Source organism: Camelina sativa, chromosome 14, assembly GCF_000633955.1.
Source record: "Camelina sativa cultivar DH55 chromosome 14, Cs, whole genome shotgun sequence".
Classification (NCBI taxonomy): Eukaryota; Viridiplantae; Streptophyta; class Magnoliopsida; order Brassicales; family Brassicaceae; genus Camelina; species Camelina sativa.
The window spans coordinates 16,461,532-16,480,832 of record NC_025698.1 but is presented as its reverse complement, the minus strand read 5'-3'; the positions used below and the strand labels follow the sequence as shown (position 1 = coordinate 16,480,832).

The window sequence follows — 19,301 nt, the reverse complement described above, 5'->3', positions numbered from 1 at the left end:
GTTTGGCGACTCAAATATCATGGTCTAATAAAGAATCATTCTCATTAGTTGATAATTTTGTGATAACATAAATATTCATTAAATGAATATTTTAATTTTACGTTAAGGTAAAAATAATAATAGTATTGCTTTACTATTTAAATATTTCATTACTTTCCATAATTAATTTTTATATATTTAAAGTTTCTATTAATTAAAATTAACATAAATATTCACTAAATAAATATTTTAATTTTAAATTAAGATTAAAATAGTAATAGTATTGTTTTTACTATTTTAAAATTTTATTTATTTTAAATAATGCATTTTTTATATTTAAGTTTGTCTTAATTATAAGTAACAGAAATATATATTAAATGAATATTTTTAATTTTATTTTAATATAAAGAAAATATTATTGCTTAGATGAAAGCTTAGGTGGATAGGCTAGATGGAAAGAGGTCTCTCTAGAAAACATAATGAGATTCGTATATTCTTGCAAAATTCCAAAGTACTCTTGTGGAATAGTCGTATAATTTTGTTTATACGAAATTATTAGTCATAATATCGGAACTTCGCCAAAAAAAAAAAGCCCATGAATGAGAGATGTAATTAGGTCGAACCGTACTTTAAGAGATTTGTATTTATATCTCTTTCTCCGTCCGATAACAAGCAAAAACAAGGACGATCATGAATAGAGCAAACTCAGATTCCATCCCTAATGATCTCATTCGTGATATACTCTCAAGATTGCCTACAAAATCAATCGCTAGGTTTCGTTGCGTGTCGAAGGTATGGAAGTTGAGTATTTGCCAGCCATATTTCACCGAGTTGTTGTTATTAAGGTCCTCCACTCGTCCACGTCTCTTAATTGGGGTCGAAAAAGATGGTGAGTGGAGCTTCTTCTCGTCGCCTCAGCCTCAGAATCTAGATGAGAAGTCGTCCCTTGTAGTAGCCGCCGATTTTCATACCAAGTTCTTTAAAGACATACGACCATACGGTTGTAGCTATAGCTATGCTTCTGGTTTGATTTATTTCTCTGATATGCGGATCCCAAACGAGGATACCGATCTAGTGCGTGTGATATGTAACCCTAGCACGGGACAATGTGCGATCTTACCACCTAAACTGAGAACAACCTCCAGCGGGGATTTAGGGTTTGATCCGATTGGCAAGCAATTCAAGGTTTTGGTCTTTGACGGTCGAGTCGATGGTGTAGCGGTTTATGATATTCTGACATTAGGAACTGAAAATCCGAGGTGGACGGAGATCACATGCCCCTTTCCCTATTTTGGTCATCGTGGGAAAAGGGGATATGCATTAATGGGGTTTGTATTACATATCTTATGGCATTCCGGGCAAAGTGGATGATCTGATAGGTTGCTTTGATGTTAGGTGTGAAAAGTTCAAGTTGCTAGATAAAACTTATGATATACTATGCCGCTATTGTGAATTGATAAACTATAAGGATAAATTAGGTGTGATTAACTGGAAGTATGCTGAGGATGGTGGATTTCCTCTAGAATTATGTATGTGGGTTCTAGAGGATCTCGAGAAACAGGAATGGTCGAAATATGACTACACTTTGAGGACTGAGGATAAAGTCGTTAAGGTTAACAAAAATCTTCACGTTGTTGGGGTGAATGATTCAGGTGAAATTGTTTTGGCCAAGACAACGGCATGTAAACCGTTTTATGTTTTCTACCTCAGCCCCGAAAGGAACACTCTCCAAAGTGTTGAAATCCAAGGCGTTACAGAAGAGGAAGAATCGTATAACAATCCTAGAGTTTACTACTTTGTAGACCATGTCGAGGATCTTAATAAGTTCGATACTTTGAAGATAGCACATGCTGCAACACCAATAAACCCACCAGAATAGAAGCGTAACCCCACAGGCACCAACACCAACATCATCTAGACTATGTAGAGGATCTTAATATGTACTAGTCATACATCGCGTGACCTCTGTAACTCTATCTGCTCCACCTATAAAGAACAAATACGAATTATTATCCAACCGAGAGTGAGGACATGTCTAATCTGATCTTGGAAGCCAACCCAAATTCTGGCTGTGAGTGTGACTTCTCGTGTACATGTTTCGTGTGGGTTTTATTATTACGTTGACTTATCATTTTGTTCTTTCTGGTTATGAGTCCTAATTGTGTAAAACATTACTTGGGAGTTGTGAGCAAAACTAATGCTTTATCTTACAAAATGCTTTAAAAGACCTCTACAAGTATTCTTGTTTGCCTTGGATTTACTTTTACGAACTTAATTAGGAAAAAAACCTATTGAGGAAAAATTGGTTTAAGATAGCAAAAACATTTTTCAAGCATTCAGTTAAGACCGATCACCTCATTACTTTTTCTTCTTTGACTTTTGCACCTCTTGCTTCTTGATCTGCCCTTGCATTTTCGTTTTCTTCTTCACAGCCTTTTCAATTTCTTTTTTGACACCAAACATATACTATTATCCGCTTCACCTCATCCACTAGACTTTCTTGGGTTCCTTCCTCAGAATCTTGCATCGCATCTCTTACAAATCCATTCACAGCTCTTGGTATCATGTACTATTATAAAATAATTATATATATACATTATTATTGTCACTCTTGTTTGTTTGAATTGTTAAAACTCTAGTTTCAACTCCAGGTTTGACAGATGAAGCAAATAATTTTGACTTGGAAGCGAAACCTCCTGAAAAATAAGACAATGTTATCAGATAATATTTTTGTAGAGATTTTAGCGTCGCATCCTATCCGAGGTAATCCCAAAAGAGTTTTATACATGTATTTAATTTTGTCACTTTTCACATACACAACATCAATGTATCTTTGTATTTGCCTCGGTCTCGAGATCTTGGCATTGGATCTCAGAAACATAAGAGACAGCTTGGTACGGCTCCATCTCCTTCAAAGCAAGAGTAAATTATGATGTGAACAAGAAAGGAGATGAATTAAAGTAGATTATTAAAGGTAAAGAGAAAAAATCCCTTAGTTCTTAAGTGTAGGGAAAAAGAATTCCCATTAAAAAAAAAAAGAGAAAATCTGTTATACAAAAACACAAAAACATAGAAGAAAAAATGATAATTAATTATAACGAGTTGCTACCCCAAGTTGATTGTTTCTTGGGGTGAAAGAAACAACATGATCCACTCAAAACATAGTCAAACGAAACGAAAAACAACGTAATGACATATTTTAAAGCTTTATACAAATTCTTTCATCCCAAAACTATTCAGTATCAAGCAAATCATAGATCACTAAAAAGAGCTTGCAGCATGTCGTAAGACTACATAACTTAAGCTTTTAAAAAAAAACTAACACAGAACAAATTAAAAACAAGATGCAAATCCCCGATGGAAATTCTAAAAAACCAATTTGAAGAAAATGAAAATTCTTAAAATCCATGAAATGTTATGAATATATTGTAGCATGTGGATGTCTATTATGGACGTGTATAACCTAAAAATCTAATGTTATATCACACATTATATCATGTGGAATAGATAATAACCCAAGATAATATTTCTTTAACCTCTTGTTTCTAACAGAAATTCAATAAAAAAAAGTTTGGATAAAATAGAAATTGTTAAATTTAATAGAGAGAATTAATTTAGTAACCATAAGATATTATTTAAGTAAAAGAAATATCTCCTTCCAAAAAAAAAACAGATCTCTTTGCTTTAAAGAAAAAGATATTTTTTGTAAACTTTTATCCTACTGTTTGGGCACCAATCATTGAGTCTTGTTTTCTAATTAGTGTTTGGTTGAAAAAAAGAAGAAAAAAAAACAATTTCCCACTTTAACATACTTTAAGGTTGGAATCTATAATATTTAGAAACTTTTAAGAAAAGTACATGTATTACCTTGTAAAGAAATTTTTTGGAGGAAAACAAGTTAATGATAATCTATTAACAAGTGAAACAAAATTTAATAAATTTGGTAAAAAACTATTTTAAAAAAATAAAAATCTCTCCAGTTTTACAATCAATAACTCTACACAAATTCATCTCCCAATTAATAACGCCCTAAGAGTTTTTCATTATGACTCCAACTGGTAACCAAAATTTAGGAAAAGAATAAAGAAGAATATGATATTCCTCTTCATTCCTCAAAATTTTTACCATTTACAAAGAATATTATTTCCTCGTCATTCTTCTATATTCTTCATAAAATGAGGAACACTAGACCAAAAATGTTCCTCCCCAAAATTGATGAGGAACAAATAGAACAAAAAAAAGAATTAATATTAAATTTCGTTTTTTATTTTAAAATAAATAAAAAAATATGTTTATTAATAATATTTTAATTTTAGAATACAATAATATTCATATTTTTCACAGTATATTGGCAGAAAAATATACTTTATACAAAAATTTCATATTAAATTAATTTGAAAGCTTTATTTGAAAATTGTATGAATAGTAAAATAAAATTAAAAAATGTGTATACCGTAAATAAAAACTAAAAATATTTTAAATTATATTTTATTTTAAAATCAAATGTAAAATTTATTTTATATACATTAAAAGTAGTATTAGTATTTTATTGACTGATTATTTAATATTTAATATATTTTTAAAAATATTGTTATTATTTGGTTACCAGTTATTATTTTGTTTTTTCTCTGCATCTTTTCCTTTCATTCCTCAAAAATTGTTTATTCCGTTCCCCGTTGTTCTTTTTATTCATTTTCTTTCTGTTCCTCTAATGGTTACAGTAGAAGCATATATATAAATTCTTAGTCTCTTCGATGTGTATTCACATCTCTCTCTATCTCTTTCTCCGACAAGCAAACTAATACAAAGACGATTATGAATAGAGGAGCAAACTCAGTTTCCCTCCCTAATGATCTCATGTACGAGATACTCTCGAGATTGCCAGCAAAGTCAATAAAGAGGTTTTGCTGCGTGTCGAAGCTATGGGCGTCCATTATTTGCCGTAAAGATTTCACCGAGTTGTTCCACACCAGATCCTTATCTAATCCACGTCTCTTATTAATTAAGGTCCAACGAGGCGATCAATGGAGCTTCTTCTCAACGCCGCCTCAGCCTCAGAATCATTATGGGAAGTCGTCTTTTGTAGTAGCCGACAGTTTTCATATGAAATTCTTTGAAGGCAGAAACCTAGACGATTTTAGCTATGCTTCCGGTTTGACCTATTTCTGTGATACGCGGATGCGTGTGATATGTAACCCTAGCACAGGGCAATATGCGATCTTACCACCTGATCAAGGATTAACGGACTGAAGCTGTCTTGACTTTTTAGGGTTTGATCCAATTGAAAAGCAATATAAGGTTTTGGTCATATACAATAGAGTCGGTACTGAATTGGTTTTTCATATTTTGACATTAGGAACTGGAAAAATGAGGTGGAGGAATATCCAATGTCCTTCAAACCATGATCCTTTTGTTTGGTGTAAAGGGATATGCATCAATGGATTTTTGTTTTACTTAGCTCAACAAAATGATGAATTGAATGCAGTGATAGTTTGCTTTGATGTTAGGTCTGAGAAATTCAAGTTTCTACTACTACAGGTAGAATTAATGAGGTGGCCTACTCAATTGATCAACTATAAGGGTAAAGTAGGTGTGATGATGAAGGAGGATGGTTGTAAAGGTAGATTTCTCCTTAAGTTACATATATGGATTCTAGAAGATGTCGGAAAAGAGGAATTGACGGCATATGCCTACACTTTGAGGGATGAGAATAATGTGGTTAAGGATGACAGTTTCATTGGTGTTGTTGGGGTGACTGCTTCAGGTGAAATTGTTTTGGCAGACCCTTTCTATAAACCGTTTTATGTTTACTACTTTAATCTTGAAAGGAACACTCTCCGTAGTGTTGAAATCCAAGGTATAAGAGAAGGGGAAGAATGGTTTTGCGATCATAGATTTTACTACTTTGTAGATCATGTTGAGGATCTTAGGTTTGATGTCAAGCAGACAACATATGCGGCAACATCTATAAGCCGACCAGAACAAAGCACATCATCAACATCATCTAGAGGAGATCATCAAGTGACGACCGTTGCTCACGAGAAACAAGATTGAGAGCGTTAATCTTTGAGGCTATGCGTCTTTTAGATGATGATTAAAATTTACTGGTGCTAAAACCTGATTGCTTACTTTACTCTTCAAGCCAGATACTCCTCTTTGACATTGACAAGTTGATTATGTTGCTTGGCGTTAAAGAAACAACATGATCAACTCAAAACTGTAGTCATGAAGTAAAACAATTATCATTAGTTGTATCGGAGATGAAGTCTAAATTAGTGATATATGCGAATTCTTTCATCCCAAAACGTGAGTATCAAGCAAAATAGCAAATCATAGATCACAATGGAAAGAGCTTGCAGCATGTCGTAAGATTAATAAGTAACTTGAGCATTCAAAAAAATAAAAATAATAAACACTGAACAGATTAAAAACATGCTGCAAGCCCTTAACCATGAAATTATTAAAATTAATGGAAACACACACACCCCAAACACACACATTTGCCTTTTTTAAAACAAAAAATTAATGTGCAATTCATTATACAAATCATGTCACAAGACTCGCAACCAAATTAGCAATAAAAATATAGAAATATAGAACATGTGCATTTTTTTCTTTCAATTTCCAACAAAAATTATCTTTCTATTATTCTCATAACATTCATCGTTTTACAAAACTTGAAAGCAATGATATAGTATTATTGAAACAAAATGCAACAAAATATTATTTTAGTAAAACGATCTCTCAGTTAACATAAAAGAATTCTCAACTTCTAAAAAAATAAAATTATATCATAATAAAAATATATATATGCTGAAAAAAAATATAAAAATCTCTTAGTTAGCACTTAACATACTTCAAATTTACCACAAAATATTCAGAATAATTGAAGTTACAAAAAAACTAGACATATTGACAATTTTTTTCTAAATGTTCAACAGTCAAGATTGTAAATTTTTTTGTCATACAAAAGGTAATATGATAGAATCTTAGGAGGACTAAGCGCTACTTGAATTCATAGAATTTTTATTGATTTATTGTCAATCAAACTACTTAATACTTAATGATTGCAATACATATATGTATTCTTATTTTTAGAGAATCATTACAACCTAGGATTTAGAAGAAGCAAAGGCCATTAAAGCTTTTTAGTATGTATGTCTTAAACATTAATAAAAATGTGTAAATGTTTATGTAAAGTTTTTAAAATCAAATTGGCAATTGGATGTTGAAATATACCCCTTTAAATTCCGAAGAAAACAGAGCAGCCAGAACTTATGTGTGTTTCTCTCTTTACTTAGTTCTTAAGAGAAAACTTGTAACCTATCCCAACTGATCTTATTCTTGAGATTGCCGGCAAAGTCAATCACTAGGTTTCGTAGCCTGTCAAACTTCGGAAAATCGGTATTTTCATACCCTAGCTAAGAGGATATGTTGAATTCAGACACCAGCTATAACACTGAGGAAATCCATACACAAAGTTTAGTAAAATTCAAATTGGCTGCACCAACCTGACAAACTGTGTAAAAACATGCACAAGCATAACGGTGTTATCTCACCGTTGACGGCTGCTTACGTGGAAGCCACGTAATAAACGACGTCTTATTGAGATACGAAAGAAAAAGCTTCTTTTGTCCAAAACGACGTCGTTTCCATTGTCTTCTTCCTTTTTTCTTCTTTCACGAGTCGAGAGAAAGTTTGCTGAATTGATTTGGGGATTTTTAAAACATTTAGGCTTTTTGGGCAAAATCGATTAAGATGTCTTCATCATCAGCTTCTTCAGGTGAGTAATTGAGAACATAATGTGTTTAGTTTCCTTGTCTTTGTGTATTTTGATAGAAATATTATTTGATTGTGAATTGGTGAATTCGTTATTTGGTGAAGGAGTGAGCAATAGTCAATGTCATTGGAAGAGGAATCCCACGAAAATGTAGATGTGGTCGATTCTCTGTAATGAGAACTTCAAACACAATGAAAAATCCTGGAAGACTCTTTCATTGTTGTCCTAATGGATCCGACGAGGTAATCAATATAGTTGGTCATATGAAAATTGTTCTCATAACCTTCTCATAATGTGTATTTTTGTATTAGAATCTGAATCATTTGTTTAAGTGGACCGACATAAGCATGGTTGAGGAGATGGAAGAGGTTGAAAGTGTAGTTGACAAAATAGAAAGAGAAGTGGGAATCTTAGCAAAGGGATTAGATGAGGTAGAAGCTATCAAAGAAATCGCAGAAAGATGTGAAAAAGATATTGTAGAGCTCAAAGGTGTGGTGAGTTCTTGTGAGAAAGAGATTCAAGAGCTAAGAAGCTTCAAGAACATGATTGTTTGTGGTGGTTTAGTTGTGGCTTTTGTCTACTATGTAATATTTGTGTAATGTGTTGGATTGATTAAGCATGTAATCATGGAGTTGTTAAGTGTTTTTGTTGTTAACTATGTTAAGATTAACATAAAACTTCAATAAGTTTTGATTAGATTAAAAATAGAAGCCATGTTTTGAGTACAACAAAAACTTGAAATTCATCGAACTACAACCATAAACTACCATGAGATTACCCTTTCAATCTCATCCGACTAAAACAAAAAACTTCCATCCGTCACTTCCTTCTATTCAGTTCCTTCATTCCATTCATACACTATAAAAATAAACAAAAATAACATGTGAAAACCTGAGTAATGATAATGAAGCTATTAATAAGCAGAAGTTTGATCAATAAAAAGACTCACCATTAATCATTATGAGATTGCTGGCTTGGTCCTTGGCTTTGACTAAGTCCTTGGCTTTGTCTTTGGTTTTGTTCTTGGCTTTGTCCTTGGCTTTGTCCTTGGCTTTTTTCTTGGCTTTGTCCTTGGCTTGGTTCTTCACCAGTTTTTTTCTTCTTCCACCTTCTACCAACAACTCCGAGAGCTGGACAACTTCTAGTATTATGACCGACGATACTACACCGGCCATAACGACTATCTCGCCCAGCTTTTGAAACTTTGATTCTCTTCTCCGGTTGTTCTTGTTCTCTTTTTCCTTTTGACTTCTTCTTTGGAGACTCATTCTTGTCCTTCTTTCTTTTTTTCTGTCTTCTTGGGACCTTTTGTAACTTCTCGTGGTGGTGGTTGAATCCTAGGCTCTTGAGATCTTATCCAAAAACCAATGCCATTAACTGCTGAGATTGACTCAGAATAAATCTTGACATTTGTTGATGTCAAGTACCAATCACAGTTAACATACGACTCAGGATTGTGCTTCTTGGTCAGTATAACTCTTAAAACATGGCGGCAAGGGATCCCTATCATACTCCATCTTCGACATGCACATATCTTTGCATTCATATCCACCTTGAATCCATGCTTATTTTCAAGAACCTCATACTGCCCATTTCCACAAAGAATTGACAATACTTTCGCAACCTCTCTTCTTCCTTGACGTTTCATAGCCTTCTTGAGCCTCGCATCGATATGGATCATAGTTTTTCTTCTTATTGTCTCCAACATATCCACTAATGGCATCTCCCGAGCTTTATTGATGGCATTGTTGTATGACTCAGAAAAGTTGTTAGAAACATCCTCACAACTGGATTTGCAGCCGAAGAAGGCACGACTACAGTTTTGCGGATTTCTTTGCATGACAGCATCATACACACCTTCATCAAACTTCTTCAATTCCTCTATTGCTCTATTATACTCTGCTTCGTTAAAACTCTGGCAACTGCCCAAAACAACTTCTTAGGCAAATCTTTACCCGGATACACTCTTTTCAGATTGCCACAGATATGGTGTGCACACATCCGGTGTTCCACCTTTGGTAGCTCTTGATCAACAGCATTGAGCAATCCCTTTTGTCTATCAGAGATAAGGGTAAATCCATCACCATCTTCAAGCTTCAAATCAACCTTCAGCTTCTTAATGAACCACAACCAAGCATCAAAGTTCTCTGTTTGCACAACTGCCCAAGCAACCGGATAGAACTGATTGTTAGCATCTCTTCCTACAGCTGCCAACAGTTGTCCTTTCACACCGTTTTTTAAGAAGCAACCATCTATGCCAATTATTGGCCGACAATATGCAAGCCAAGTCTTCCGAAGGGCTTCAAAGCAGACATAAAACCTATCAAACCTGACGATACCAGCATCATCAGTCAATGTCCCAACCTCCACTGTTGAACCCGGATTTGATCTACAAAACAGAAATCAAACCCATATTACCGACTAACTCCAAAATTATAAGAAAAGCAAAAAAAAAAAAAGCTTGACTTACTCTAAAAGATGTTCCATGTAATCATGTAGACGAGCAAATTGCTCATCATATTCCTCTTGAATCATCTTCAATGCTTTTGCTCTAGCTGTCCGACACTGATCATAAGTAGCAACTATGGTGTAACGCTCCTCAATCGCATCTTGCATCGCCTTAGCCTTGAATGTCGGATCCTTCCTTATGTCATTCAAGAACAACTGAGCAAGGACTCCACTCTTGATCACTTTACTAAACCCGTCCTTTGTACATGCATGGACATCATTGCATGTCTTCACCATGTACTTTCCAATTTTATCTTCATAGGAGCAGTAGATCTTGAATTTGCAATTCCCTCCAATGGAACACCTTACTTCACTCTTCTCTGAACCCTATCTTGTAAACTTTATATTCTCTCCATTCTTAAGAGCATAGTCAACCACAGCTTCTTTAAACTCACCTATACTATCAAAGACTTGCTCTAATTTTATTTCTCCACTACCTTTTTTGCACCTCATATATCTTCTTTCAACATCCTCGCAATCAGAGTTAGGAGGAGTATTCTCATCATTATCATGCTCTTCTTCGTCAACAAAACCTGCTAAGTTCTCCTCCACTCGATCTTCCATGTCAACAAATACCCTACAAGCATCTCTATCATCACCATGAGAACCATCTCTATCATCGCCAACAGAACCATCTCTATCACTATGAACACTATCTCTATCATCACCATGAGAACCAGCTTCAAGAAGCTCATGCTGTTCTTTCTCTAGAAAGATTGCTATCGACTTAACCCAAACCGGAATTGTACACATTTTCTGAAAATTCTCACCTTCATTTATTAACTTCAGCTCTGAAAAATCTTCAAATGGATACTTAAACCAGATTTTCTGCCCATAAAGAGGATCGTCCAATGCCGCTATCAGATTAGTCACAACACTTTCTGGTTTGCTTTCAAGGGTTAGAACCGATCCTCCAATATAAGTAATTTTTTTCCCATCAACAACTCCAAACTCTCCAACATTGTGGCATTGGAATATGACATCCTCATCGGAGCTGAAAAAAAACTTACAAGAATTAGAGGGTTATTCATTTCGTTTACACATATTATCGAACACTTGGTGTTCATGATATTTTTGTAAGAGCTAAATTAGTTCCAAACTTAAGAACACACATCAATCTCATCTAAACTACACAATTACACGCAAAATCCATCGGGTTTTCTAAATAAACACTCCTAAGTATCTCAATTAAGAAAATCCCTAAATTATAAAAACCCTAAAACTTGAATTTAAATTACCTCATTTTCTGATGACAATATGGTTAACAGCACTTTATACACTCTCCACGATCGACAATCGTTGCTAATTAAATCAATTGACCAATTGATTTTGATTTATTGGTGAAAAGAAGAGAAGAAACAAGAGACGGGATTGAGAAACATATAACTCGAGTTGGGAAAGAAGAAGAAGTTGATGGTTTAAGAAGAACTTTAAACGACGTCGTTTTGAGTTACATAAGCTTTTTCTTTCGTATCTCAATACGACGTCGTTTATTACGTGGCTTCCACGTAAGCAGCCGTTAGCGGTGAGATAACACCGTTACGGCTTGTGCATGTTCTTATACAGTTTATCAAGTTGGTGCAGTCAATTTGAATTTTACTAAACTTTGTGTATGGATTTACTCAGTGTTATAGCTGGTGTATGAATTCAACATACCCCTTTAGCTGGAGTATAAAAATACCGATTTTCTTGTCAAACTTCTTATTTACATGTTTCGTGTGAGTTTCATCACTCTGTTGGCTTAACACTGTTCTTTTCTGGTTTTCCTGTTAATGTCCTAATTAATTGTGTTATGTTAATTAATATCTTTATAACTCTTGCTTATTAAATAAATAAATAAAAAAAATGTTTCGTAATACAAGGAATAACCGCTTTTAGTTCATTCTAATCTAAACAAACCACACAAGAACAATTGGATATATAAAAAATTGAACTGATTCTGTCAATTTTGTTTTTTCCATGTTAATAGGAACTTCCATATGTTTCAAGCACCGTGTGTAGGCACCATATGTCTTCAGAAAGAAGCACCGGCGGGGTAAGACTTCCAAGCACCGTGTGTAGGCTTTATCATCTAAACACACAACCACAACGTGGCGGAGTAGCCTCTCCGTTCCTATGCCGATTCGGAATCCCTCAAGAAACACATCAAACATCGTATCTGGCTCCGCCCAAGCCTGATTCATTATCGTCACTATCACCGTCTTCTCCTTGGTCGCTGCTTCCCTTAGGACTCTTGCCAAATTTCTCCTATCTTCTGCCTCAATCTATCAACCAAACATAACTAGTTACTTGGTTTAAAATGCTCAATTTAAATTCAACAAAAAAAATTCCTCAAAATTATATATATATATATACTATTTTATAAGATAAATATTAATAATATATAACAATACATAGACGTGTGTGGTATTTTAAATGCAAAAAAAAAAGCAAAAACTAGATATATATATCGTATTTTTCGTGCATATATATTTGTATACGTATGATAAATATGTAGATCGTAAAATGAAGGTTACAAACGTTATCTGTATCGTAAAGTCTCTGTTTGGCTGCTATCACCGGCGGCACAAACGCTGAAAAGCTTGAGATTTGCTGCAGCGGTAGAGGCAGTGGCTGGACAAGAGACGCCAAATAGTAAACAGCTAGAGACAGCAAAACTGTCAAAACTGATAATAATACAATCCACTTAACCACTCTCAATTTTGCTTGAAGTTGCAATAACATTTGTTTCAGCGGCTGCTGCTCTAGACCGGGGCAGTTGTTGATGGTGGTGGAGCAACTGCTGGCTGCCGTTTTCTTAGCGATGATCATATTTCGAATATGGTAGTATTGTTTAAATGTATTTTTTTGGACTCATGCATGTGTATCGTTTTATAACATGCATGATCGGTCATTTTCATGTGAAATATCGCAATCTATAAATTAATTAAGTTTTCTAGTATACTTTTCATTTAAGTTTGTTTCTTTTTTTTGCAAACTTAAAATACAAATCTCAAATTTTTCGTTTCATATAATTTGAGACCTAAATTGAATATTGTTGTGAAAGCAGGTTAATGCGTCTATATATGTATTAAGTTTATTTGTTAATTGCAAACGTCAAAGAGATAAAGACAAACAACCAAAAAGAACAACCTTTTTGTCAGTTGCGTTTATGTTTTGCAAAAGTAAATTATATTAGTATAAAACTTTGAAACTTTTCTGTTTTATTTATTAGTATTTTTTTTCTAAACATAAGAAATTTTCTTTTGTATTAGAAGAAAATTTTTAAAGTTTTATACTATAAAACTTTAAAATTATAGTATAAAACTTTAAAATTTTCTTTTAATACAATCTGATGAGACATATATTGAATGTTGTTGTGAAAAAGATGCGCCTCCAGATGCATTAAATATTTTTTTAGTATTGGCCAAGTAGAATTAGTAGTAGTGACCAGTGAAGTGAAGTGAAGTGAGTGTCTTTTTCCAAGGTATCGTGAACGTAACTAACTCGGCGTATAAAAGTAAATTAATACCAAATTACCAATGACATTTAAGCTCTGCACCATCTTCGTCCTTCCCATCTCTTAACATGACAATGACATTACATTAGTCAAAATAAATAAATAACGTATCAAATATCTAACAAATGGCCTATTAGCTCAGTTGGTTAGAGCGTCGTGCTAATAACGCGAAGGTCACAGGTTCGATCCCTGTATAGGCCACTTTTTAAAATCTTGGATTTTTTTTTTTTCCCTCATTTTCTAAATAAAGAGAGAGATTTTCCATTTGTATTATATTACATGGTCGTTGTTTTCTTTAAACAGCTTCAAACAACATACTATTATATAATCAAATCAATCATGCCTAACATTTTACATGATACATCTATGCATTGTTTCTACACATAGAAAATCTGGCCGACATTTAAAAGGCTCTCCTGAGGAACATTGAAAATAGCACTATTCTCTCTACAAATCTTCCTAAGAAACGCATAAACATAATCAATAGCTATCCTCTTGTAAAACCTCGCTTCTCTCCTAGCTCGAACCACTGTGTTCCCCATTATATGCACCACCCCTGCGTCTCTGCACCTGTTTATGAACTCCACCTCGTCCCCTACTCCGCTCATCTGGCTCGACCCTGTTATGCTGTTGCTCGTCCGTTTTGTTGCACCTGAGGGAGCTATAATCGACTCTATGGAATCAAATGTATCGAACGTCGACACGTTCCTAATCTCGTTCCCGTTCCCAACCCCGTCTCTGGACTGCTGTTGTTGGCTTCCACAGACACTGTAATCGTCTGAATCCGAGCAACCTTCCATCATTGATTCGAGGCGGACAAAAAGGAAGAGGCTTTCAAAGAGACGTTTCTCAAAGTCGTCGTCTTTCTTGTGCAAGTCTCTGTATCCATACCTGGCGACGCAGCGGAACATGTGGAAGTTTTTGGGTCCGATTCTTTTTACAAGGAACCGTTCTTCCTGGGGGACAGTGTAGACGGGAAGGTTCTTGACGCAGACAAAGACCACAACGGAGTGTGTTGCCGGCAGGTTTGTGATGAAATGAGAGAAAATGTGAGGGACTCCACTAGCTAGCTCGGTGTAAACAAGGCCTATCCCAGGAACACGGACAAGACCAAGGCTAGGACCAAGCCCAAGAATCCAAGCCATGGAGACTTTACTATGCATTTCAAACTCATACCTCTTGAGTGTTCCATAGTGCCAGACATACATGACGACGAGAAACGCGGCCGCGATGACCAGCGGAACCCATCCGCCTTGGTTAACTTTGAAGAGCACCGCCGAGAAGTAAGTGCATTCCACGGCAAGGGATAGAAAGGTAAATAAGAAGACTAGAACCCAATGGCATCTCCAAACAAGTATCATGATCAGCATCATGAGAAGCGTTGTCACAAGCATGACAATCACAACTGCGGTTCCATAAGCATTTCCTATCTGGTTCTGGTTCTTGAATCCGGCAGTGACAGCTATGCAAAGAATCATGAGGATCCAGTTGATGTCTGGAACGTAAATCTGACCAAGAAATTTCCGAGAAGTATGCACAACTTTAACTCTAGGGAAACAACCATGAGCCAAAGCTTGCTTGATCAACGAGAAAGTTGCTGATATTGTGGCTTGGCTTGCAACTGTTGCAGCAGCAGTTGCAATTACGAACATTGGCCAATATACATTTTCTGCAACAACAAAAACAAAAACACAGAAACTTCCATCAGAATCTACTGACCACAGAGATATCCCTCAATAGAAACAAAAACATATAAAGGTAAGATAACAAACTTGGAATGGATTGATAAAATGCGTCTTCTACATGATGAGGGTACTTTCTAAGGTACGCAGCTTGTCCACTATAGGCCAAAAGAAGGCAAGGAAACACAATAATAGTAAAAGCCAATTGCACAGCCGAGACTGGAAAATGCGATAGATCCGCAAAGAGAGCTTCAATCCCTGAAATTAGATAGACACAACAAACAAACAAAAATGAATAACAAAAATGGTAACAAGAAGAAGAAGACCATATATGATAAGTTTCTTTACCTGTGATACTAAGCATAATGCCTCCAAGTGAGGTCCAGCGATCTTGACCACCTCTTTTAAAATATCGATATATATAAACCGGAGAAAAAGCTTTCAAAACGCTTGGGTCATGTTTCCATATATTGAATATACCGATACTTGCAATAAAGAGAAACCAAAGAAACACAATGGGTGCGAAAAGCCACCCAACCTTGTCTGTTCCATAATGTTGTACACTAAACAAGCTCACTAATATCACAACCGCAACAAGAACAACAACACCTGTAACAACAATCAAAAACCTAAAGTAATCAATTATCAACACCTCCAATAAATGGGTACCGTAACAAGAAATAAGAGACTTAAACGTAGTAATCAATACCGTTGTTTATATGAGGAAGGTTAACCCTGAGTCCACCCGCAGCAGATAGGACTGCAACAGATTAAACACAATGAAACACTTTCCCAATGGAGAAAACAAAATGTATCTATTTCAAAGGTCAGTGGATAAATACATTACCCGAAATGGCGGGAGTAAGGATTCCATCACCAATCACCATGCACGTACCGAGAAGAACGAGAATAAGAAGTGAATTTTTCCTAGAGGTGCCTTTCTCTAACCATCTCTTGGTTTTTGCAGCAAAAGAATGCTCATGAAATGTAGTACGGCTATAAGTTGTAAGCTCTTCATCAGTACGGTGTTGGTTCGGAATTGTGCTCACTTTTGCATGTCTACAGAGCAAAGAATACAGAGCAAATGTTCCACCTACACACCAAACAAGAGATAATTCGAAATCAACACAATACGCATTAGCAAAAATCACCAAATGAAAATATAAGACCACATAACATGTAAATACTACCTTGACCATTATCGTTTGCTTTGCATACAACAAACACATATTTGAGGAGAGGGATGAGTGTGAGAGAATATATGATTAGAGATAGAGCTCCAATGATATCTTCAGGGTCTTTGATCCCACGAGGAAATGTATTATAGAAAACATATAGAGGAGAAGTTCCCAAATCTCCATAGACAATACCAAGACTCTGAAACGAAAGCTGCAGAAGTAAAAACGCCGAGAATTTCTGCAGAAAACCGAAACTACATTATACCCCCAAACCAAAAAGATTCTCTCTTTTATGTCTCTATACCAATGCAGGTAGCAAACTAGCAACAGTGTAAGAGCAACTAAACAACCAAAACCAATACAAAATCAACACTCTGAGGCAGCTTAATTCGATACAAACAAGACAAAGATATAATCAAGGATTATGTATCTAACCTTTTCTTTATACATGTTCCTGAGCTGACCAGCTTCTTCATCCATATTTTGATCAAGTGTCTGATCCAAATCCCACATAGTACCTCTCCCATCACCACCACCCTCTTCATCAATCTCACCAGTACCACCACCAATTGATGCTTCGACTCTTGCCGCCATTTCTACTTCCTCAAGGAAACTAAAAAATCTTATCTTTGACTCTAAAAACCCAGAACCCTAAAATCTCCTCTAAATCCTCAAAACCCAGATAAAGATTTTTCAATTGTAACTTTTGGATTCGATCAATTTAAGCTATAGAGATCAAAATTGTATCATCTAAAACCAGAGAATCTACAAAAAAAAATCCCTAAAAGGAGAAATAAAACAATTCATACACAAAAAAGGTAAACATCTACTTATGTCCTGCATCCCAAATTTCGAACTAATAGACAAATCCAATAAAAAATTTTGCAAAAATTAAAAATTACTCTAGAAAAAAAAAACCCAAAAAGTTTGGATTTTTATTTTATTCAAAGAGAATCCAAGCTTTGAAAATTCTTCAGTAAAGAGGAAAAATGTTTTCCACGTTCTGGAGAGAGCATTAAAGGTTTGGTGGGCTATGTTCAATTCGTTACCAATGAATCAAAATTCACACTAAACTAAACCCAAGCTGGAGAATGAAACAAAGATGATCGAAGCTATCGAAATGACCAGACCAGAATGTGGGTTTTTGTTTTGTTTTAGAGTTTTACAGGTGATGATGATGATGATTAAGAGAAACGAAAGAAGTAACTGATTTCTTAATATTATTTTTACAGAGTAAAGCAACCAGCTTTTTTTAGAAAAAGAGAGAGAGAGAGAGAGAGAGAGAGAGAGAGAGAGAGAGAGAGAGAGAGAGAGACAGGGAGGAGGAGGAGGAACTGGGGTGGGGATTATATGATTACGACGAGGACGAGGACGAGGACGAGGACGAGGACGAGGATGTGGATGTGGAGGGATTTACATAAAATTAGCTGTTCTTTGTAGTTTAATTTGATAATTAGCGTTACACTTTTAATTATATTTTCTTTAAATTGGGATTTATATTTTACTAAAACTGTCTTTGTCTTTTGGCGACATTACCTAATTTATTTAAATTTAATTCCATGTTTATGACTCGTGTTTTAACTTTTATTTAATTTGCTAGGATCATTAGAGAGATACAAATACAATTCATTAGTATTAGTAACTTAGTACTATACATGATTAGTGGGTAGTGTATGTGGAAGGTGCAGCCGTGCAGGAAAATTTTTTGTTTAATATATTTGTTATGTACTACTAATTAGTATTAAAGTTGTAAATTTGTAATTAAATTGTAATTAGTGAATTCATATATAAAAGGTCCTTCCTCTAAAGCTTGTAGCATCATTTTTCTAAGGATTATTTTCTACTTTTATTTAAGCTTTAGCTTAGTACACATTTTCACTATAATGAAGGTTTCATAATTATTTTGATCTATATATATGGAAGAGCCAAAATCTCAAAATTAATCGACTGAATAATCGAAAACTGATTAAGAATCAGAGAATTGAATTAAGTGGAAGTAGTGAATGAAGGTTGGGGAATTTTGATGTGATACCAGATCAAATCACTGTGAAACTTTCATTGAGTGAAAAATAAAAAATGTGTGTACAATGTAAAGCTTAAATACAAGTCACTGAACCACTAATAATAATCAAACTGTACTAATCGAGTTACCTATGATACTAAACCAGAGATTCTTTTTTTTTTTTTTTTTCGTAAACCAGAGATATAATCTCTAATATAGTCATCATATATCAACAATCAAACCCTTCTCAATGTATATATGATTAATTAATTCTGCAAAACTCACCAACATTAGTTACCTCCTTCGGAACTGCCAAGTTTATTTTCTTTTATGATGGCTATGAACTAGTCGGCTATTTAGATTTTTAGACGGATTTGTTCACATCTCCATTTCTACAGTGATATAGTTGATGGAGTTATTATATCTACTAATTCACATATCGGTTAAGAAAATAAAACAACATAATCTCATATTAATTATGCTATTAGGGATTATAACTATCACATTAATATATAGAGAATTTTTTTATTACTTGTGAAATGTAATTTACTTCTAATAATTAAATATAATATGAAATTGATAATTAAATACATTTCTGGATTTTAGTTGCTGATTAAATCTTTTACTTTTAAAAACTAATAGAAAAAAACATTGTCTTATATATATACATGTC

General features: G+C 34.5%; 5 protein-coding genes and 1 non-coding gene across 6 annotated transcripts; 3 read left to right on the top strand and 3 right to left on the bottom strand.

Moving 5' to 3' along the window:
• Nucleotides 670-1,858, top strand: LOC104743672 (F-box protein At1g67130-like). The gene is given in 4 exon segments (XM_019236009.1): nucleotides 670-956; nucleotides 1,179-1,281; nucleotides 1,284-1,305; nucleotides 1,308-1,858. Coding segments are annotated over 4 exon segments (963 nt in total).
• LOC104741710 (F-box protein At1g31080-like) lies at nucleotides 4,766-6,073 on the top strand. Its single transcript, XM_019236011.1, has 2 exons — nucleotides 4,766-5,098; nucleotides 5,300-6,073. Exons 1-2 carry the CDS (start codon nucleotides 4,795-4,797, stop codon nucleotides 6,031-6,033), a joined length of 1,038 nt encoding a protein of 345 aa, XP_019091556.1. The 5' UTR covers nucleotides 4,766-4,794; the 3' UTR covers nucleotides 6,034-6,073.
• Nucleotides 8,589-10,504, bottom strand: LOC104743671. Its single transcript, XM_010464722.1, has 5 exons — nucleotides 10,230-10,504; nucleotides 9,759-10,148; nucleotides 9,065-9,681; nucleotides 8,709-8,921; nucleotides 8,589-8,617 (listed from the first exon to the last, which is right to left on the bottom strand). Exons 1-5 carry the CDS (start codon nucleotides 10,502-10,504, stop codon nucleotides 8,589-8,591), a joined length of 1,524 nt encoding a protein of 507 aa, XP_010463024.1.
• On the bottom strand, nucleotides 12,124-13,088 carry LOC104741708. The gene is made up of 2 exons (XM_010462612.1): nucleotides 12,788-13,088; nucleotides 12,124-12,531 (listed from the first exon to the last, which is right to left on the bottom strand). The coding sequence occupies exons 1-2, from the start codon at nucleotides 13,076-13,078 to the stop codon at nucleotides 12,157-12,159; spliced, it is 666 nt and encodes a 221-aa protein (XP_010460914.1). The 5' UTR covers nucleotides 13,079-13,088; the 3' UTR covers nucleotides 12,124-12,156.
• Nucleotides 13,894-13,967, top strand: TRNAI-AAU. Its single transcript has one exon. It is a non-coding gene; the product is annotated as a tRNA-Ile (tRNA).
• Nucleotides 14,068-18,025, bottom strand: LOC104741707 (potassium transporter 10). Its single transcript, XM_010462611.2, has 7 exons — nucleotides 17,062-18,025; nucleotides 16,639-16,864; nucleotides 16,296-16,541; nucleotides 16,158-16,208; nucleotides 15,797-16,057; nucleotides 15,539-15,706; nucleotides 14,068-15,435 (listed from the first exon to the last, which is right to left on the bottom strand). The coding sequence occupies exons 1-7, from the start codon at nucleotides 17,218-17,220 to the stop codon at nucleotides 14,144-14,146; spliced, it is 2,403 nt and encodes an 800-aa protein (XP_010460913.1). The 5' UTR covers nucleotides 17,221-18,025; the 3' UTR covers nucleotides 14,068-14,143.